Source organism: Caenorhabditis elegans, chromosome IV, assembly GCF_000002985.6.
Source record: "Caenorhabditis elegans chromosome IV".
Classification (NCBI taxonomy): Eukaryota; Metazoa; Nematoda; class Chromadorea; order Rhabditida; family Rhabditidae; genus Caenorhabditis; species Caenorhabditis elegans.
Window position 1 is genome coordinate 785,826 of NC_003282.8, and position 19,022 is coordinate 804,847.

Here is a 19,022-nt window from a genome sequence, read left to right on the forward strand (position 1 = left end):
AAACCCAAAAATCAGAGATTAGAGCCGCCCTCTTACTCTTAGAAACTTTGAGTCACTTGTATCCCTACTCCCAGCAGAGCAGGCCGGAAGCCTTCTATGAGACGTATGTTTCTATAACTACGTCTGTTTTTGGAAAGAACAGTCAATCCGGATTGAGGGCCGCAGGCCCGAATACACATAGAAGTGTTGGACAATCGTTGAACCTACTCTAAGCCCAATAAATCAGGTTGAGGGCCGCAGGCCCGAATACACTTAAAAAAGACCCAGAAAAATATTATCTTCAAATGACCATGGCTCAGTCAATTTTGTTTAAAAAAGATCCAAATTTTCCCCAGTTTACCAACTTAATCTACTGCGAAGCCTAGCGCGCTTGACGCGCTAGTCATACTAAATAAAAAATAATGAATTCAACAAAAAAGTATTCATTTCAAAAAAAAGATCAAATTCAAGTCAACAGATCAAACAGTACAAAAATCAAAATTCAACGACAAAAAATGCTTAAAAATTAAGTTTTTCTCCAATAGATTTCCGAATAATTTCCACCAAAATCTGGAATTCCTTCTGTTTTCCAGTGTCATTTTTCTGTTTTTCCAGGAATTTTCCGATTTCGAAAGCGGCAATTTCGAACATCATTTGATTACGCTCACGGGTGATCTGAAAATTTAAATTTTTTTGGGGGGAATTTCGGATTTTTGTCAAAATTGAATTTTTAGGAATTTTATTAAAAATTCGGAAAACTTTTCCACAAAAAAAAGTTTTCTTTGCAATTTTTTTTCTGAATTTTACTGGAAATTTAAGAGTTGTTTTCGAATTTTTAGGTGCAAATTATCTAGAAATTGCAATTTTTCATTCATTTTCGATTGAAAATTAGATTTTTTCTGAAACTTTACATTTTTAGGAACAAAAATTTGAATAAATTTTTTTTTTGAAATTTTTGGAAAAAAAATTTTTCCGAAATTTTTTTTTTCCAAAAACCATTTCTATGCCATTTTTTCTAAATTTTCCGAATTTTGAGCTTATTTCGCACTGAAATATCAATTTTCTCTCAAAAATCCAAATCCCCGCATACCAAATCATCCCTAATCGCAGTAACATATGCTCCGAGCAATGAGCAATACTGTACATAATGTTGCTCATAAATCACAGTTTCTCGTTCTAAAATCTGCGTTTTAATTGCTCCGAGAAGGTCTCGACACGACTGGGATGACGTGGAAAGCGTCATTTGGCGGATTGTGTTACGTTTTGGTGACCACAAGGCGAAACGGTATTCGATGCTGAAAAAATGTTGGTTTTGAGGGGTTTTAGAGCATTTTTTAAGCTAAAAATTTTTTTTCAAAAAAGTAAGACTAATATTGTTAGTTTCAAAAAATTTTGATGTTTAAAAAATTGTTAAAATTTCGAAAAAAAAAATTTTTTTGTGAAAATTTTTTTTTCTCAAAATTTTTATTGCGAAATTCGATTTCTCCGTGGTTTTTTATCCATTGGAGCAAATTTGGAGTTCTAGTGCATATTTGCGTAAAATCCGGTGTTTTAGGTTACGGTAGTCGGTGTTTGCGTACTTTTGGAGCTACAGTAACCCAGAAATTTCGAAAATTGAGCTAAAAACCAAAGAGTAATAGATTTTTGTGAAAAATCCCCGGATTCTCCATGCTTTTTTACCCTTTATGATCAAATTTCAGGAATTTAGAGCATAATTGCGTAGAATCCGGTGTTTGCGTACTTTCGGAACTACAGTAACCCGGAAATTTGTCGGCGAAGCATTTTTTCGCGGCTCAAGATTTTTCAAGATCAAATTTCAGTGAAAAAAATCGAGGTTTAGTGCTTATTTGCGTAAGACTCGGTGTTTGCGTACTTTCGGAGGTACAGTAACCCGGAAATTTTGAAAACCAGGTTGGAAATCTGTAAAAAATTGGGTTTTAGTGAAAAATTCGGATTCTCCGTGCTTTTTACACCCCGTCGACTCAAATTTCAGATTGCTAAGGCGAAATTGCGTAAGATCTCGTGTTTTGGATTACGGTAGCTCGGTGTTTGCGTACTTTCGGAGCTACAGTAACCCGGAAACCTCAAAATCCAAGCTAGAAACTGGAAAATTTGCCGAAATCAATAAGAATCAAAAGGGAGTTCGACATTTTTCGTGAAAAGGTCAAATTGCTGGAAAATTCGCCGAAAAATTACTGCAACGTGAATTTCACAAAAAACGGGCGGGGTTGGATTAAAATTTCCAATTCATTTCTTTGTTTCCAATCAACTCCAACTCGCTCTTCAACTCCAACTCGCAAAGGATTTCTCAGTGAAACGAAATGTCTGCCCGTGGAAATACATCAGCTCAAAATCGTGCAGCCAGTGCTCTCGGAGCAGCTGCATCTTCAACTTCTGGACAACCGGCAGAAACGCCACGTGCAGCTCTGAAACGCCACGTGGCTCCGACTGAAGGATTGGCTGTTGCTCAGGTAGGGTTTCGAGCCAAAAAATCGGAATTTTTCGATATTTTCCGGGGGAAAAATGGCTTTTACTCGACTATTACGAGCTTTCTCGTTGAAAAATCAACTGTAAATCCAAATTTTCCACTCAAAATAGGATTTTTATCGGATTTTTGAGTGTAACACTGCAACTTTTTCCTCACGAGGGACGAAGAAAAGTGGTTTCTAGGCCATGGCCGAGGGGCCGACAAGTTTCAGCGGCCATTTATCTTGCTTTGTTTTCCGCCTGTTTTCTTTCGTTTTTCATCGATTTTTTTCGTTTTTTCTTAATAAAACTGATAAATAAATATTTTTTGCAGATGCTAAAACAATTTCCAATTAAAAAAATTATGTATTCAGTGGGCAAGCAGCGGTGAAAGTGGTCAATGCAATATGATGGATTACGGGAATAAAAAACCCAAACTTTTTCTGAAACATGGTATATATTCTGCTTAGAGGCTGAAACTACCCGATTTTTATAACTAGACCGCTGAAAAAGTTTTGAGATTTTCAAAACTCGACATTTTGTGCGAAAATCTCGACTTTTTCACCAAAAAAGTTGAATTTTGGAAACCTCAAAACTTTTTCAGCGGTCTCGTTATGAAAATCAGGTAGTTTCAGCCTCTAAGCATCATATGTATCATGTTTCAGAAAAAGTTTGGGTTTTTTATTCCCGTAATCCATCATATTGCATTGACCACTTTCACCGCTGCTTGCCCACTGAATACATAATTTTTTTACTTGGAAATTGTTTTAGCATCTGCAAAAAATATTTATTCATCAGTTTTAATAAGAAACAACGGGAAAAAGCTGTGAAAAACAAAAGAAAACAGGCGGAAAACAAAGCAAGATAAATGGCCGCTGAAACTTGTCGGCCCCTCGGCCATGGCCTAGAAACCACTTTTCCTCGTCCCTCGTGAGGAAAAAGTTGCAGTGTGTAAAACCTTGTGAAAACCCGAATTTTCGACTTGAAAAGTGCGTAAAAATGCAGATTTACAGTCAATTTTCTAGAAAAAATTGGTTTCTAGTCAGTTTTTCATGCCAAAAACTGCTAAACTCATAGCTTTTAGGTCTAAATTCAGTTGAATTTAGACTGAAAACCTCGATTCGAAGCCAATTTTCGGCTTTTTTGGGAGGAAATTCATATTTATACTCGATTTTTGCAGAATGACATACACAATTTCCTGTTCGAATCACACGGACAAATCTTCGATATGGCGATGATGTACGCCGAATCGGCCGGTTTCAAACGAGATCACCTCTCGTACGCCGCGTTCGGTTTGATCGCATTCTTCTTGGTTTTCGGATCTGTGGCACGTCTTTTGTGCAATTTGATCGGTTTCGGGTATCCGACGTACGCCAGTGTTAAGGTGAGTGGCACGCCTTTGTTGAAGGCATACAAATGAGCCTGGTAGGCAAAGATAGGATGCCTTGTAGGCATGTGTAGGCATGAGCTATTTTCTGCATTGCAGATCATCTTGGCGACAGTAGGAGCATACCGCCTTTTAGACACGCGTGAGTAACCTTGTAGGCATGAGTAGGTCGCCTGGTAGGCAACGGTAGGCTGCCTTGTAGACTGAAGGTAGGTTTCCCTGTAGGCAGGCAAACAGCCAGGTCTACCGTCTTTTCCCTATTTCGTAGGCACCAGGCAGACGTAGATCATCTTCGCGATAGAGATACGTTGATTTGTAGGTAGGAGTAGACAGAGGCCTCCTCTAGAGGAAGATGTCAAATATGTGGGCAGGCGTAGGTCGCCTTTTAGGCAGCCATTAGCTCAAAAAACCTTATCTACATTGATGGCTAGGTAGATGTACACAGAGGAGGGTCAACTTATAGGCAACGGTAGGCAGACATGTTGGAAGGCGTAGACCGCTTAGTAGGCAGGCATAGACGGCCTTGTATGCATGAGGAAGTCGTATAAACATACTATAGGCGTAGGTCTTCTTTCCAGCGGACATGCACGAATGTTATCTGACTGAACCTTTTCTACAGTGTAGACAAGGTAGGTGTAGGTCGCCTTGAAGGCATGATCACTGTAGACAGGACAAGGCATTATAGACCGACATGTAGGTAGGCATAGACCGGCTTATAGGTACAAAGCAGGCCGCCTTTCAGACAATTGGCTTTGTAGGCACAAAGAAGGCGTAGGCCTCCTGGTAGGCTTTCTCAAATTTCACCGATTTCCAGGCAATCCGTTCGCCGGGAGGCGACGACGACACGGTCTGGCTGATCTACTGGACATGTTTCGCAGTACTGTACCTCGTCGACTTTTTCTCGGAGGCAATTCTGTCGTGGTTCCCGTTCTACTATATTGCGAAGGCATGCTTCCTGGTGTACTTGTATCTTCCACAAACTCAAGGATCTGTCATGTTCTATGAGACAATTGTAGATCCTTTGGTCATTTTTGTTGATAAGAATCTTGATAAGTTCTATTATAATAGGTCCAACTAGAAGGCCAATGCACACACAACGAAGTAGCGACGAACTAAACGAAATTTTGATGAGCCAAAAAAAAAAAGTGAAAAATGAATAAATATTCAGTTTTTGTGTGTTTTTTTCGACTTTTCTGCACTTTTTCAGGACGAAAATCGAATTCTCCGCGATTTTTCGCTCCTGGGCACCGAATTTCGGAGTTTTTGTGCAAAATTGCGTCAAATTCGGTGTTTGCGTACCTTTGGGAGGTTCCAGTAATCTCTTACGCGTTTTTCTGCACTTTAAAGATGAAAATCGCTTTTTTTCGCGATTTTTCACCCCTATAACACAGTTTCAGGGATCTAGTACAAAATTGCGTAAGATACAGTGTATTGGGTTACTGTAGCACGGTGTTCTCGTACTTTTGAAGCTACAGTAACCTCTTACGCGCTTTTCTGCACTTTGCAGGTCGAAAATCGCTTTTTCCGCGATTTTTCGCTCCTGTTCACCGAATTTCCGGGTTTTTGTGCAAAGTTGCGTCAAACCCGGTGTTTGCGTGATTTTGGCGCTACAGTAATCCGGATTACATTTATTTTTTGATTTTCCACATTTTCTGCGCATTATCAGCACGGTAATCAACAAATTTTTGCGATTTTCCAAATGTTTCACTCAAATTTTAACATTTTTATGCGAAATTGCGTAAGATCCAGTGTATCGGGGTACTGCAGCACGGTGTTTGCGTACTTTTGAAGCTACCGTAACTCGAAAATGTGGAAATTGAGCTAGAAGTGTCTAGTTTTGTGAGTTTCGACTCAAATTTGACCAGGAAATCGGGTTTGTGCTCAAAAACTGACGAAAAAAGAGATTTTCATGAATTTTGGGCAGTTTATCAGGAAATGTCGTAATTTTATTTTTTTTTTCCAGAATCTTCCATGATTTTTCGCCTTTTTTGCAAGAAAAATCTTGTAAAAACGCAATTTTCGGATTTTTTTCTAGAATTTCTGGGTTTTGTGCAATATTGCGTAAAATCCAGTGTATCGGGGTACTGCAGCACGGTGTTTGCGTACTTTTGAAGCTACCGTTACCCGAAAATGTGGAAATTGAGCTAGAAGTGCCTAGTTTTGTGAGTTTCGGCTTAAATTTAGTGAAAAATTCGATTTTGAGCTCAAAATTTAAATTTTTCATGATTTTTGGGCCATTTTTCCTAAATTTTTACCTATCTCCAACCGGAGAATTCAAATAAGCGGCAATCAAAATGGTCATTGCAAAATGTTCATCTCCCATCGAATATTGCTCATAATTTTTCAGCAAATTCTCGTAAAATGGCATAAAAGCGTCCAATCCGGCGACTTTTCCGCTCATTCGGAGTCCAATTTTCGCGTCTTTTGCCGCAGCCAAAATATATCCGTTTAAAATGCGATGAGCACACTCTGCGATGACGTCATCCGCCAGAATTTCTGCTCCAATCAGAAAAACTTCCGCGATGTGAACGTAGAATTCGTTGGGTTCGGCGAACGCGAAAAACGCGGATTTTCGTTCAGAAAACAGCAAGAGAGTCCAGAGAAGCGAGAGACGGACGATTTCCACGTCATCTGGGGTTACTGTACCGTGGCGGCGTTCGACTGCGTCAAGGACACGGCGAACTGGGATAAGTGTCCAGCAATTGTCTAAAATTGGGTTAAGACCCTTGCCGAACTCGTAGATTATCGATTTTGAGGAGGAATCCTGGAAAAAATTGATTTTTGAGAGGTAATTTAGCGATTTTTAGCAGAATTTATGGGATTTTTCTGAAATTTTTTTTTTAATATCCTGACAAAAATAGAGATTTTTCAAAGAAAATTTCAATTTTTTATAAAAAAAAAGAGAAAATCTGTGTTTTTTTTTTGTTGGTAAATTATCGATTATCCTGGGTTTTTTCTCCAAAAAATCAATAAAATATTACTGTAGCAATTTCCTCCAAATAAAGTGTCTTAATTTGATCGATTGATGAGCGTGCCAGTTCCAGAATTGGGTCGGGTGTGCTGAAAATTAGAAATTTTAAGTTTTTCGGGGTTACTGTAGCTTCAAAAATACGCAAACACCGGATATTACGAAATTTTGCACTAAAATCAGATTTTCTTTGAATTTTTGGGTTACTGTAGCTTCAAAATTAGGCAAACATCGGATTTTACGAACTTTTACACGGAATTTTGACTTTTTTAAATTTTCGTGGTTACTGTAGCTCCAGGAGTACGCAAAAAACGGATGTTACGAAATTTTGCACTAAACTTCGATTTTTCTGAATTTTTGGGTTACTGTAGGTTCAAAAATACGCAAACATCGGATTTTACGAAAGTTTGCAGTAAAAATCAAAAAAAAAAGGTTTCTGGTGTGAAAAAACATGGGAACCCCGCATTTTAAGTTAAAACTTCTCAGAGAACCCAATTTTTGGCATGTTTTCACTGAAATTTTTCGAATTTTCCGGGTTACTGTAGCTTCAAAAGTACGCAAGCACAATTTACCTTCCCGCAGAGGTTTCCGGTCGTAATTTGCAGTTATCGAAGAGTTTTACGGCGTTTTTTTGCTGTCGAGAGACCAAATTTCGGCCGAATTTCGCGGTTAGATCCAGTTGAACAGCGTCCTGAAATTTCTCAGATTTTCCATTTTTCACGGAAAAAAAATTTAAGCCGAAAATTTCAAAAATGTCAATTATTTTCCAGAAAACCTATAATTTTTCAGAAAAAAATCGATAATTTTCAAATTTTACCGTCGCCAGTCGATTATATTTCTCCTGATCCTCTCGATTTCCATATTCTTCCAAAACTTCCAACTCATTCATCATTTCCTCCACAACTTTTGTAGGCGGAGCTTGAGCCGGTGGCTCCGGAGCACCTTTTTGCTCATTTTCCGGCTCTTTTTGCTGCCGAGAAGCCTTGAATTTGCTGATTTTTTTGGGCTTTTTTTGAGTTTCCTCCGAGGCTTTATTTCCTCGATTTTTCAAAAATTCCAGCAATTTCGGATCGAATCTCTCGGTAATTTCCAGCTTCATTTCTTGAATTTTCTCAAAATCCAGAGATTTCAAATATTTCTCGTTTTCAGCTTGAAAATCGTCACTTCCCGATGGATTTTCAGTGGTTTCCTGCTTAAAATCCAGATTTTCCGCCAAATTTCCATTGATCCGGTCGAATTCCGCGGCGAAAAAGCTCTTTCCGCCTAAATTCGTCAGAGTTTTTGGATTTTCCGCCGAAAAATACGCAGAAAGATCCAGCGGCTCGGGGAATCCGTCATCTTTCGAGTATAATTGGAATTTCTGAAGATTTTCCGCCAAAATCTCCGATCTTTCCGCGAAATTTCGCTCTTTAACTGGGAAAAGCACGCCGGAAGCGGCCTGCTCCTCATCAAAATCGATTTGAAAACGGGCGGCCTGATCGCGGACGACTTTCGACGGCAATGAAGCAACTTCCTCGACTTTCTGCCGATTTTTCATCTTATGAATCTCGACACTCGGTTTTTTGTTCGCCGCCTCCCATTCTTCCTGCATTTTGAGCAGATCATCGTCGGTTTCCGTCGCCGTAGGACGTTTTACGTGTTCTGACATTTCTGAAAATCTAAATTTTATCGATTTCTTACGAAAAAATGCTGAAAAACACCCGTTTTTATCGATTTTTCCATTACAATCGGTAAAAAACCTGATATTTCAAAAGTTTGCGCGTCAAGTCTGTCGCCGGGTACGCAGACACACCATCACGTCAGATTGCACATTTTGAGAAAGAATTCTTCAAAAATGGGGAATTTTCGATTAAAAATCGCTATCATGTCTATAAAAATTGGAAGTTTTCACGATTCTAACGTAAAATTACTGGAAAATCTAAATCTCAACGATTTTTCGATAAAAAAAAATTCAAAAATAACACCGAAACACTGGATCGGACTTAGTATGAGCTGAAGAATATTTTAAAATAGAACTTTTATTGACGCAATGAAATTTTAACGATATACAGCACTAAATAGAAAAAAATCTTTTGCAATAAGACCGGCTTTATGTGAAATTGAATAAATTTGAAATGGAAAATCGATCAATCTGCCCAAGTATCAGTGGATGTAGACGGCTGCTGGCACGGCTCAGGAAGTTGGAAAATTTCTCGCATTTCCTCGGCGCTTTTCCCATTGATACGACTGGCGACTGTTTGGGTTCCATAATTCACGAGTCCGGTAATATCCAAATCATAGGCAGCTTTAATAACAGCTAGCAAGTTTCCCATCGGCAGTACACTGAAAAAATGTTGATCCCAGGACGGAATGACGACTTTCTTTTTGCCTTTTTCGGCTTTTGCAATCTCTGGATCGTCTCCCTTGTGTTGATCACACCATTTAATCAGTAGATCCAATGTGTATTCATGTTCATCAACAGGTATCGGCTTAATCTCCGCACAGTCTTCTTTATCATATCCTAGCTCTTTGATAGTTGTAGAAATAGTGCTGGAGAGCTGGAGAGCACGGATATCTGCCTGCAGCACCTCTCCATTGGAAGAAGCCAGTTGAAGTAGGCGAGGTGGTGCGCTTGGAGGAGCCGGCTTTGGAGCACTAAAAAAAGCGCGATTTCTGATTTTTTGAGAAAAAATTGCTGAAAAATAAAAAATTTTTAATGATTTTTCAATGAAAATTGGGAAAAATGCTATCAAAATACCTGGCTGGTGCACGTTTTTTATTGTTTTTCTTGTTCTTCGGCATCTGCTTTCTGGCCCAAATTTGATGTCTGAAATACACAAAATATAGGTTTTTTTAAAGTTTTTGTGTGAAAATTCGAAAATTTTCGATTGAAAATCGATATTTCAGCAATCAAAATTGGTAAATTTCCCGAAAATTGCTTAAGAAATCCTGTTTTTATCGCTTTTTCGCTAAAAACGTTTTTAAAATCGAAAAAAAAAATATTTCGAAAGTTTGTGCGTCAAGTTTGGCGCCGGGTACGCAGACACACCATCACGTCAGATTGCACACTTTCCAGATTTTTTTTGAAAAAAAAGTAATTTTCGAATAAAAATCGATGTTTAAGCTATTTTTTTTAACAAAATAATAAATCTAGATGCAATTTATTCAACAAAAAACCCTATTTAAACATAACAATCACCAGAAAACAAGAAATTATCGATTATCAATCAAAACATGGGTAGTTTTCGGTCGCCGCTTGTTCTCCACATACAAGAACCGCCACTGCCAATCTCCGTCTCGTTGCTCCATTTCAGCTTGAGCAATTCCCTCATCTCGGTCTCCTTTCACGTGGAAAAGCACCCGAATCCGCTGCATTCCGTCCTTCTCGTACTTGTGATGTGCCACGTGGCGGCGGCGTCCACGTGACGTTTCCTCGCCGAATCCGGCGATTGAGGCGCCGAATATTTCCTGACAACGGCCATCATCACGTACCAATGCGAGAGCTCTGCAAAAAATATTTGATTTAAATTGGTTTTTCCCGGAAAAAAGTGAAAAACCAACTTATTGAAAATTGTCTGCGGGGAATCTTGAGCGAAAAATTCCCCGGCGAGCACATAGATAAATGCACCAATTAGACCGATTCCAGCGACAACTGCCGTGTACATAAACGTGTTCGACGCCTTTTCAGCGACTTTTCCGCCAAATGTCGTCGGTTTCGCCTTCTCATGCACCAAAACTTCCTCCAAAATCGATCTCTGGAGCGCATGTTCCTGTTTTGAGGGTGATTTCTGTGATTTTTCAAGTGCTGTGATCGTTCGGGAGAAGCTGCGAAATTGGGATGGTGTTAGGAAGTAGCTGGAAGATTTTTCATTATTTTTCTCTAAAAATTGCCGAAAAGTTACCTTTTCAGCACATTTTGCGTGACTGCACCTGCACAAAGTTTGCTGAGCGGTGTCATTACCTGAAAAGTCAAAAAATTTGAAAAAATTTAAAGGAAAAATTAAGAAAAACGGAAAAAAACTGATTTTGAGAAAAAAATAATTTTAAAAATAGGAAATATTCCAAAGAGACACCACAGAATGCCAGGGAAACTGAAAATTGGAGAATGCAAGTCTATAGTTTTTCCTGCAGCTTAGAAGTGAAAATAAAAGTATTTCCAAGTCGCCTATTTTTATATTAAATTTTATTTTGATAAATTGATTTAAATCCACATTTTAAACAAAATTTTACTGAAATCATCTTGGAAAATCTCGCAGATTTCTTTCTAATAAAATTTTTTGCATCGTAATGCAAACGCGCTCTATCTACACATACTCCTCTCGGACAAACATTTATTTAATGAATTTTTGCGCGTTTTTAACCATTTTTCCACTATTTCTTGTCGAATTTTCACAATTTTTTTAATGATTTTTTTGCAGAATGTTGTCTCAAAAGATTCTTCTCAACCTCCGTGCCTTCGCCTTTCACCCACTGGCCTACAGCACCACCACAAACCCGGCTAACGAGGTTTTCATCGAAAGATTGACTGGAAAAGATGAAGGTGCGCAGCCTTTTTGATAATTTTTATTAAAAATTTTGCTTCCAGGAATCACAATTCTCAACATGAACCGTCCGGCGAAGAAAAACTCCTTGGGACGAGTTTTTATGGACCAGGTAGGCAGTTTTCGCAGAGTTTTGCCGCAAAAAATTACATTTCCAGTTCCGTGAGGTGCTCGACGAGCTCAAGTACGATCCAAAGACACGTGTGGTGATTCTCAACTCGAAATGCGATAATGTGTTCTGTAGTGGTGCGGATTTGAAAGAACGCAAGACTATGAGCCAGCAGGAGGCCACCAGATTTGTCAATGGGCTCCGTGACTCGTTTACTGATGTAAATAACTTGAATTAATCGATTTTCAGTCAAAAAATCGAGAAATTTGCGGTTTTTTCCCCTGAAAACGTCGAAATTTTCAGGTAGAACGCCTTCCACAGCCAGTTATCGCCGCAATCGACGGATTTGCACTGGGAGGTGGATTGGAGTTGGCACTGGCTTGTGATATTCGTGTTGCTTGTTAGTGAAAATAATTTTCCCTGGGGAAACACTAAAAAAAAAAATTTTTGAAAACGTCAAATTTAGTTCAAAATTCGAGAAAATACGTAATTTCCTGACTTTTCCACTTGTAAAATGCCAAATTTTGTCTAAAAATTCAATTTTAATTCAAAAATTACAAGTTTTAACGTGAAACTTCTATTTTCGGCAAAAATGCTCTTAAAAGCTTCTTAAAAGATCCTTTTCAGCAGAAAATGCTCAACAACTCAGCAAAAATCTCAAAATTTCCACCAATTTGGGTCAAAGAACCTCATTTTTGCTCTAATTTTCCCATTTTTTCTGCTGGAAAATCCAATTTTCAACCAAAAAATGCCGAAAAACTTAATTTTCATGTAGAAAAAGCGTAAAACTTTTCAGCTCGAAACTTTTTTTTTCAGTTTTGCATTAATTTCCCCATTTTTTCAGCGCAAAAGACAAAAAAAAAAGAATTTTATTCCGAAAATTCCCAATTTTTAGCCTAAAAATCTGAAAAATTTGAACCATTTTGACTCCATTTTCAGCAAAAAAAAAGCATAAGAATCTAAAACTTTCAATTATTTTTAAGTAAAAAACTCTTTTTTCTCTCATTTCTCAATTTTTGCGCAAAAATGCCTAAAAACCTGCATTTTTTGCGCAAAATGCTCTAATTTTCATGTAAAAAACGTAAAAATTAGGATTTTTCAGCTCAAAACTTATTTTTCTTCGATTTTGCATTAATTTTCCCATTTTTTCAGCACAAAAAGCCAAAATAAGTCTATATTGAGTGAAAAACTCATTTTTGCCCTAATTTTCATGTTAAAAAACGTAAAAATTCGAATTTTTTAGTTTTAGCTTTTCATAGAAATTTACCTTTTTTCCCAAAAACTACGAAAATTTCGGTTTTTCATCACAAAAATCGTGAAAATTGCCATTTTTTGACTTAAAAATCCAATTTTTAAGTAAAAAATACTTGAAAATCTCCATTTTGAGTCAAAAAACCAAAGTTTTGCTCCAATTTTCCCATTTTTTCCAGCTCAAAAAGCCAAAATGGGTCTATTTTGAGTAAAAAACTCATTTTCGTTTCATAGAAAATTGCATTTTTTCAACACAAAAAATACGAAAATTTTAATTTTTCAGCTCAAAAATCGTGAAATTTTCCATTTTTTGACTTAGAAATCCTTTTTTTCAGGCAAAAATTTCAAAAAATCTTCATGTTGAGTAAAAAAACCTAAGTTTTGCTCTAAATTTATCCATTTTTTCAGCTCAAAAAGCCAAAATGGGCCTAGTCGAAACAAAATGGGCTCTAATTCCCGGCGCCGGAGGTTCTCAACGTCTCTACCGTATTGTCGGAGTCGCAAAAGCCAAAGAGCTCATCTACACAGCTGAAGTGCTCAACGGAGCCGATGCTGCCAAGCTTGGAGTCGTTAATCACGTCGTTGAAGCCAATCCAATCGAAAAATCACTGGAAATCGCACGAAAAATCATTCCAAGAGGCCCGATTGCTGTGAAATTGGCCAAATTGGCAATTAATTTGGGCTCTCAGACTGATATTACCAGTGCTTTGAGTGTTGAGCAACAATGTTATGCACAAATTGTACATTCAAAAGATCGATTAGAGGGAATGGCGGCTTTTGCTGAGAAGAGAGATCCTATTTATAAGGGCGAATAAATTTTGGGAGAAAAGGGAGAAATTCGGCGGGACATTGAGTGAAAAATCGCGAAAATTCGACGAAAAACGAGTGAAAATTGAATTTTCTTGGATTTTTGGATTTCTGGCAATTTCGGCCCGAAATTCAGAAAAAAAAATTAGTGAAAAATCGTAATTCTCGAAAAACTTGAATTTTTCACAAATTTTCTGCGATTTTTGATTTAAAAATCGACTTTTCAGAAATATTTTGAACACATTTTGATGAAAATTTGTGAAAAAAAAATTCAAAAACTGTGTGAAACTTGATTTTTCAAGAGATTTCGGAGTTTTTAACGATTTTTAAGCGCATTTTTGCGCAAAAATGCTGAATTTTACAAAAAAAAAACGTGATTTTTTGATGCAAAAATGTCAAAAATTGCACAATTTTTTAAAAATTTTTGCAGAAATTTTCAACTTTTCATCGATTTTCCCGATTTTTCTCTCAATTTCTCCCATTTTTCCTATACTTTCTCGAATAATTGTATTTCTAGATGTGTCGCTATTATTTATTTTAATTTCAGGATTTTTTGAGCTTTTTCAATGTGTAATTTTACACCGGTTTTTAATAAAGTTTTTATCGCATTTTTCCCAAATTTTTGTGTGTTTTTTTTTCGGTTTTTGCCGAATTTTTTACCTTTTAATGCTTATTTTCAGATCCAGCTCAACGAGAGCTTCAATTTGACTATAATCATGACCTATTTTGCTAAAATTTGAACGAAACGTTGGGTCCCGCCACGAAAACTACAGTAATCCCGAGGGGTTTCGTGGCGAGACCCAATTTTTTTGTAATTTCCAGCAAAGTAGGCCATGATTATACTTATTTTAAAGCTCTCAGTGAGCTGGAGCTGGAAAAAGCTGAAAATAACTCAAATTTTGAATTTTATTTCCAAAAAAAAAAGTATTTCCATAAATAACAGTATTTTTTTGGGAAATTCAATATTTTTTTGTTATTTTCAGCTTTTTTTCAGCTCCGGCTCCCTGAGAGCTTTGATTTAAGTATAATCATGGCCTACTTTGCTGGAATTTGAACAAAATCAGGTCCCTCCACGAAAACTACAGTAACCCGGTGGTTTTCGTGACGAGACCCAACTCAGAGCAAAGTGGGTCTTGATTATACTTATTTTAAAGCTCTCGCTGAGCTGAAACCGATTTTCAGCCAAATTTTACGAAAAAAAAATCGAAAATCTAAGAAGTTCTAGTAAATTTGGCATTTTTCCAGTTGAAAATTGAATGAACAATGCATTTTTCCAATTTTTTGAGAATTCACTCATGAAATTTAAAATCTGCTTGCCGAGAGCTTCAATATAAGTATAATCATGACCTAGTTGGTTCAATTTCGAAGAAAATGGGTCTCGCCACGAAAATTACAGCAGTTTTCGTGGCGAGACCCAACTTTTTTCAATTTCGAACAAACTAGGTCGTGATTATACTCATTATGAAGCTCTCGATGAGCCAAATCCAACAAAGCCCAAGTTTCAGATGCATCTATCTGTTCTCCGTCGACTTTCAGCGGCGTCGGCTTCACCTCAAAAATGGGAAATTTTCGCGTCAGTTGTGTTGTCGAGAGCTCCTGTCGTAGCTCCACCAATGTCGGAAGTCGAATCAAGATTTCATCGACTTCAAATGGCTGAAGAGCAAGAAAAGAGCCTAATGTGTAATTATGAGCTCAAAACGAAACAGGATGAGAAGTATGGAGCAGGATTATTTGGAAATTTTGAGCAAAAAAATCTCGATTTTTCTGCGAATTTCAGATTTTTTTCGATTAAAAAAATAAAAAATTTGATATTTTTTCTTTAAAAAATAAGCGAAAAATGTGAAAGCACCTTTTTTTGAGCAATTTTCGTTTAAAAAACGCGAAAATTAGCAATTTTTTGCTGAAAATTCTGAAAATTTCCATAAAAGTCACATTTTCTGGACTTTTCTGTAAAATTTGGGTGAAAATTGCCATTTTCGACGCAAAATCAATCGTAAAACGCGAAAAAATCAAATTTCCCGCGCCGTGATTTTGAGTTTCAAACGACACTCCGGTATTCCGCGGCGTGTTGTTTATCGCTGAGGAGATCTTGCGGGAATTTGAATTTTTTGTCGAATTTTAACTAAAAATGTGTGACTTTTATTGGTAATTTCTATTTTTTTCCGGTAAAATCTCAAAATTTTAGAATTTTTCATCAAAATATTGAAAAAAAATTGATTTTTTTTTGTTGAAAATTCAAATTCCCGCCAAAATGTTGTTGTTTAGCGTGAAATTCAAGTTTTCAATTCGAAAAAAAATGATAAAAATTACGAAAAATGAATATTTTTCCAAAAAATTTAAAAATTTTGACAAAAAAAAATTTTAAGCTCAAAAATCCACATTTTTCTCAGCAAAATGCCTTTTTATACAAAAACGTTGAAAATTTAATTTTTTTTGTGAAAAACCGGTTTTTTTGACTGTAAAAACCTCAAAAAACCGGATTTTCAGTCAATTTTCAGCTTAAAAACCTCAAATTTTCACCCAAAATCGCAAAAAAACTCCCTAATTTCCAGAATGGTAGCCCGCCGTGCTCAACTAATTGCCGACGGAAAAGAGCTCTCGGAGCTCGACGAAGAAATTGGAGTTACAAATGCCGTTCGTGAGGACGATTGGAAAAAAGCCGCTGAGGATTTGGATAAGAAATTCAAATTCGGCGAATTCCCGCCGAAAAATGAGCTGAAAAGTGTGGAACGCGAGTTGCAGAGGAAGCTTGTGCTCATTGTAAAGCAGAAATTGGGAGAAAAGGGTTATAGTTCACCGTGGATTCTTCCACAAATGAAGCATCGCGATGGCGAGACGTTGAGACAGGTAAAATACACGGAAAATTGAATTTTCAAGGAAATTTCAGAGAAATTGAGTCAAAAATTTGAATTCCGAACGCCGAGAGCTTCAAATTAAGTATAATCATGACATATTTTGGTCTAATTTGGGTCCTTCCACGAAAAGTACAGTAACCCGGGAGTTTTCGTGGCGGGACCCAACTTTCAGTAATTTTGAACTTCGACTCACCGAGAGCTTCAAAATAAGTCACTTAATCATGACATATGTTGCTCCAATTTGGGAAAATTTTGGGTCCCGTCGCCACGAAAACGCCCGGGTTACTGTACTTTTCGCTGCGGGACCCAACTTTTTTCAGTGTTAAGCGAAATATGCCATGATTATACTCATTTGAAAGCTCTCACAGAGTTGAATTCGAATTTTCCAGTTTTAAGCTAATTTTGTGTTGAAAATTCGAAAAAAGTCAAGGTAAATCAAATTTTTTGCCCACAGCCGAGAGAAATTTGGTTTTCAACAAGATTTTCAATAATTTTTGGGGTCAGCTCGCTGAGAACTTCAATTGAAGTATAATCTTTACATATTTTGCTCGAAATTGAAAAATTTTTGGGTCTCGCCACGAAAACTACTGTAACCCACGGAATTTCGTGCCGAGACCCAATTTTGTTCAAATTTGAGCAAAGTAGGTCATGATTATACTCAATTGAAAGCTCTCACAGAGCTGAATTCGAATTTTTTGAGTTTTTAACTGAGGCAGTGTTGAAAATTCAGAAAATGTTTTTAAGAATTAAAAAAAATTATAATATTGACAAGTTTTTCGTTTTTCCAAATTTTTAGCCAAAATTTCACTGAAATTCAGCTTCAGCTCTCCAAGAGCTTCCATTTAAGTATAATGATGACATATTTTGCTCAAATCTGGTAAAATTTTGGGTTCCGCCACGAAAATTACAGTAACCTAGAGATTTTCGTGGCGGGACCCAACTTTTTTCAAATTGGAGCAAAAACATGACATGATTATACTAAGCTCCCGGAGAGCTGAATTCGAATTAGTTGACAAATTTGAAGAAAAATGGGGGTCTTTGAGCGAAATTGGCCAGATTTTCGCGCCGAGACCCAAGTTTTGCTCAAATTTTCAAACTTATCTAAATCTAGTCTTGATTATACTCATTTTGAAGATCTCGGTAAGCTGAAATCGAATTTTTCTGAAAATTTGAAAAAAAATGAAAAATTTCAAAAAAAAAACATTAAAAAAAATTTTTTCAGACAGCCGAACGATGCATTGGAGAGCTATCCGGGACCGATTTGAGTGCCGATATCAGTGGAAATGCACCATTTGGAGTGTTCACGCATAGGTTGATACCTGGAAATTTTCGAAAAATGGAGCAAAAATCTGGAAATTTGCGGATTTATCGAGAAAAAAAATATAAAATTACGAAAAAAAAAATTTCAGAGGAAATTTCTCAAAAACGTAAACTGTTGAAACGAATTTGAGGAAACTTTAATTTTTTGTCCAAAAAAAAAAAATTAAAAATCGGTTTTTTCCGAATTTTCTACGATATTTTCCTGAAATAAATCGAAAATTGTGAATTAAAATTAAATTAATCTAACAAATAGCATAAATATGGAAAAATAGTGAATTTTCAAGAATTTTGAAGTTTTCAAAAATTAAAAACTTTCAAAACATTTTCAGACAGTTTTCTAATAAAAACTGTTTTTTTTTTTACAAATTTAGCAAAAAAACTAAAAGTTTCGGTCATTTTTTGGCCGATATTTCAGTGAAAAATTCAGAAAAAAAAAGCAATTTTTATCGCAAAAAAAGATGTTTTAAGGGTATTTACATGTGAGAGGTCTCTAATTTTCGCGAAAAAATCAGAGTTTTAGAGAAAATAAATTCTCAAAATTGAAAATTATGAATATTTAAATTTTTCTCAATTTTCAGATACCCCACACCAATCTCCCAGAAAACCGGTGCTCGCGGAGCCAAAATCTTCTTCTACACTGCAAATTTATCGACAATTCCGACGGAATTCCAAGTAAATCCAGATGACGTCACTGATTATCAATGGGTGAATCGAGAGGAGTTTTGGAAGACTGTACCTGGAACTGAATATAAGAAAGCTGCGAAATTTGCATTTTTGGAATAATTTAATTGATTTTTTTTTGTGTTAAAATTGTGAGAAAATCGACGACAGAAAAATGTGAAAAATTGAAGAATTTTGAGTGAATATTGAATTTTCAGCTCTAAACAATTCGGTGGCCGATCTTTTTCTAGTCCGCTCTCTCAAATTTGTCTTTTTATTTGGAATTTTGGTAGAAGATCTTAAAAATTACTGAAAATTTAATTTTTTTCTGAAAAATTCGATTTTTTTGCGAACAAAAAATCTGGTGGCCGAGCTTTTTCTACTCCCTGAGCTCAAATTTGCGAATTTTCTTAAGTATTTAAAATCTGGAAGGCTTCAAAAAAATTTTTTTGGTGACCTAATTAAGCTTAAAATCTTCAATTTCCGTACATTTTCCCTTTATTTTTATCGATTTTTCTCATTTGTTCGTAGTTTTTATTTTTTAGAAGGCTTTTATTATTATTTGTTGATTGTTTGATTCAATAAAAAATCGATTTTTGAAAGAAAAAAAACAATTTTCGAAATTTTTCTGTGGGTTTTTTAATTCCTGAAAAAAATTACTGAAATTTCAAGTCGGGAGCCTGGTTTTCGGCAAATTCGC

General features: G+C 36.4%; 6 protein-coding genes and 3 non-coding genes across 12 annotated transcripts; 6 read left to right on the top strand and 3 right to left on the bottom strand.

Moving 5' to 3' along the window:
* Nucleotides 1–408: 408 nt before the first annotated feature.
* Nucleotides 409–8,450, bottom strand: F56B3.4 (the record flags this gene model as incomplete). Of its 3 annotated transcripts, NM_001028060.4 has the most annotated exons (6): nucleotides 409–654; nucleotides 1,070–1,274; nucleotides 6,088–6,596; nucleotides 6,814–6,892; nucleotides 7,373–7,491; nucleotides 7,618–8,450. In NM_001028060.4, the coding sequence occupies 6 exons, from the start codon at nucleotides 8,446–8,448 to the stop codon at nucleotides 499–501; spliced, it is 1,899 nt and encodes a 632-aa protein (NP_001023231.2). The 3 variants fall into 3 exon arrangements, with proteins under 3 accessions (NP_001023231.2, NP_001023232.2, NP_001368335.1); NM_001028061.6 differs by lacking the exon at nucleotides 1,070–1,274 and having other exon boundaries at nucleotides 434–654; nucleotides 7,618–8,448; NM_001380019.1 differs by lacking the exons at nucleotides 6,088–6,596; nucleotides 6,814–6,892; nucleotides 7,373–7,491; nucleotides 7,618–8,450 and having other exon boundaries at nucleotides 499–654; nucleotides 1,070–1,222.
* On the top strand, nucleotides 1,542–1,605 carry F56B3.13. Its single transcript, NR_052888.1, has one exon. It is a non-coding gene; the product is annotated as an Unclassified non-coding RNA F56B3.13 (non-coding RNA).
* Nucleotides 2,022–2,084, top strand: F56B3.15. Its single transcript, NR_052889.1, has one exon. It is a non-coding gene; the product is annotated as an Unclassified non-coding RNA F56B3.15 (non-coding RNA).
* F56B3.6 (Receptor expression-enhancing protein) lies at nucleotides 2,230–5,010 on the top strand. Its single transcript, NM_067589.2, has 3 exons — nucleotides 2,230–2,450; nucleotides 3,626–3,829; nucleotides 4,647–5,010. The coding sequence occupies exons 1-3, from the start codon at nucleotides 2,301–2,303 to the stop codon at nucleotides 4,908–4,910; spliced, it is 618 nt and encodes a 205-aa protein (NP_499990.1). The 5' UTR covers nucleotides 2,230–2,300; the 3' UTR covers nucleotides 4,911–5,010.
* Nucleotides 8,451–8,806: 356 nt separating the features above from the next.
* Nucleotides 8,807–9,608, bottom strand: skr-18 (Skp1-related protein). The gene is made up of 2 exons (NM_171251.3): nucleotides 9,538–9,608; nucleotides 8,807–9,434 (listed from the first exon to the last, which is right to left on the bottom strand). Exons 1-2 carry the CDS (start codon nucleotides 9,579–9,581, stop codon nucleotides 8,927–8,929), a joined length of 552 nt encoding a protein of 183 aa, NP_741300.1. The 5' UTR covers nucleotides 9,582–9,608; the 3' UTR covers nucleotides 8,807–8,926.
* A 321-nt stretch (nucleotides 9,609–9,929) lies between these two features.
* F56B3.11 lies at nucleotides 9,930–10,746 on the bottom strand. Of its 2 annotated transcripts, NM_067590.5 has the most exons (3): nucleotides 10,682–10,740; nucleotides 10,341–10,634; nucleotides 9,930–10,284 (listed from the first exon to the last, which is right to left on the bottom strand). In NM_067590.5, exons 1-3 carry the CDS (start codon nucleotides 10,735–10,737, stop codon nucleotides 9,993–9,995), a joined length of 642 nt encoding a protein of 213 aa, NP_499991.1. In that variant the 5' UTR covers nucleotides 10,738–10,740; the 3' UTR covers nucleotides 9,930–9,992. The 2 variants fall into 2 exon arrangements, with proteins under 2 accessions (NP_499991.1, NP_499992.1); NM_067591.6 differs by having other exon boundaries at nucleotides 9,935–10,634; nucleotides 10,682–10,746.
* Nucleotides 10,747–11,197: 451 nt separating this feature from the next.
* On the top strand, nucleotides 11,198–14,095 carry ech-5 (Enoyl-CoA hydratase, mitochondrial). The gene is made up of 5 exons (NM_067592.7): nucleotides 11,198–11,319; nucleotides 11,365–11,432; nucleotides 11,479–11,649; nucleotides 11,733–11,829; nucleotides 13,089–14,095. Exons 1-5 carry the CDS (start codon nucleotides 11,199–11,201, stop codon nucleotides 13,493–13,495), a joined length of 864 nt encoding a protein of 287 aa, NP_499993.2. The 5' UTR covers nucleotide 11,198; the 3' UTR covers nucleotides 13,496–14,095.
* On the top strand, nucleotides 13,485–13,624 carry Y55F3BL.5. Its single transcript, NR_101880.1, has one exon. It is a non-coding gene; the product is annotated as a small nucleolar RNA Y55F3BL.5 (small nucleolar RNA).
* An 897-nt stretch (nucleotides 14,096–14,992) lies between the features above and the next one.
* mrpl-46 (Large ribosomal subunit protein mL46) lies at nucleotides 14,993–18,924 on the top strand (the record flags this gene model as incomplete). The annotated part of the gene is made up of 4 exons (NM_067593.6): nucleotides 14,993–15,201; nucleotides 16,040–16,334; nucleotides 17,565–17,653; nucleotides 18,241–18,924. 4 exons carry the CDS (start codon nucleotides 14,993–14,995, stop codon nucleotides 18,443–18,445), a joined length of 798 nt encoding a protein of 265 aa, NP_499994.4. The 3' UTR covers nucleotides 18,446–18,924.
* Nucleotides 18,925–19,022: the final 98 nt, after the last annotated feature.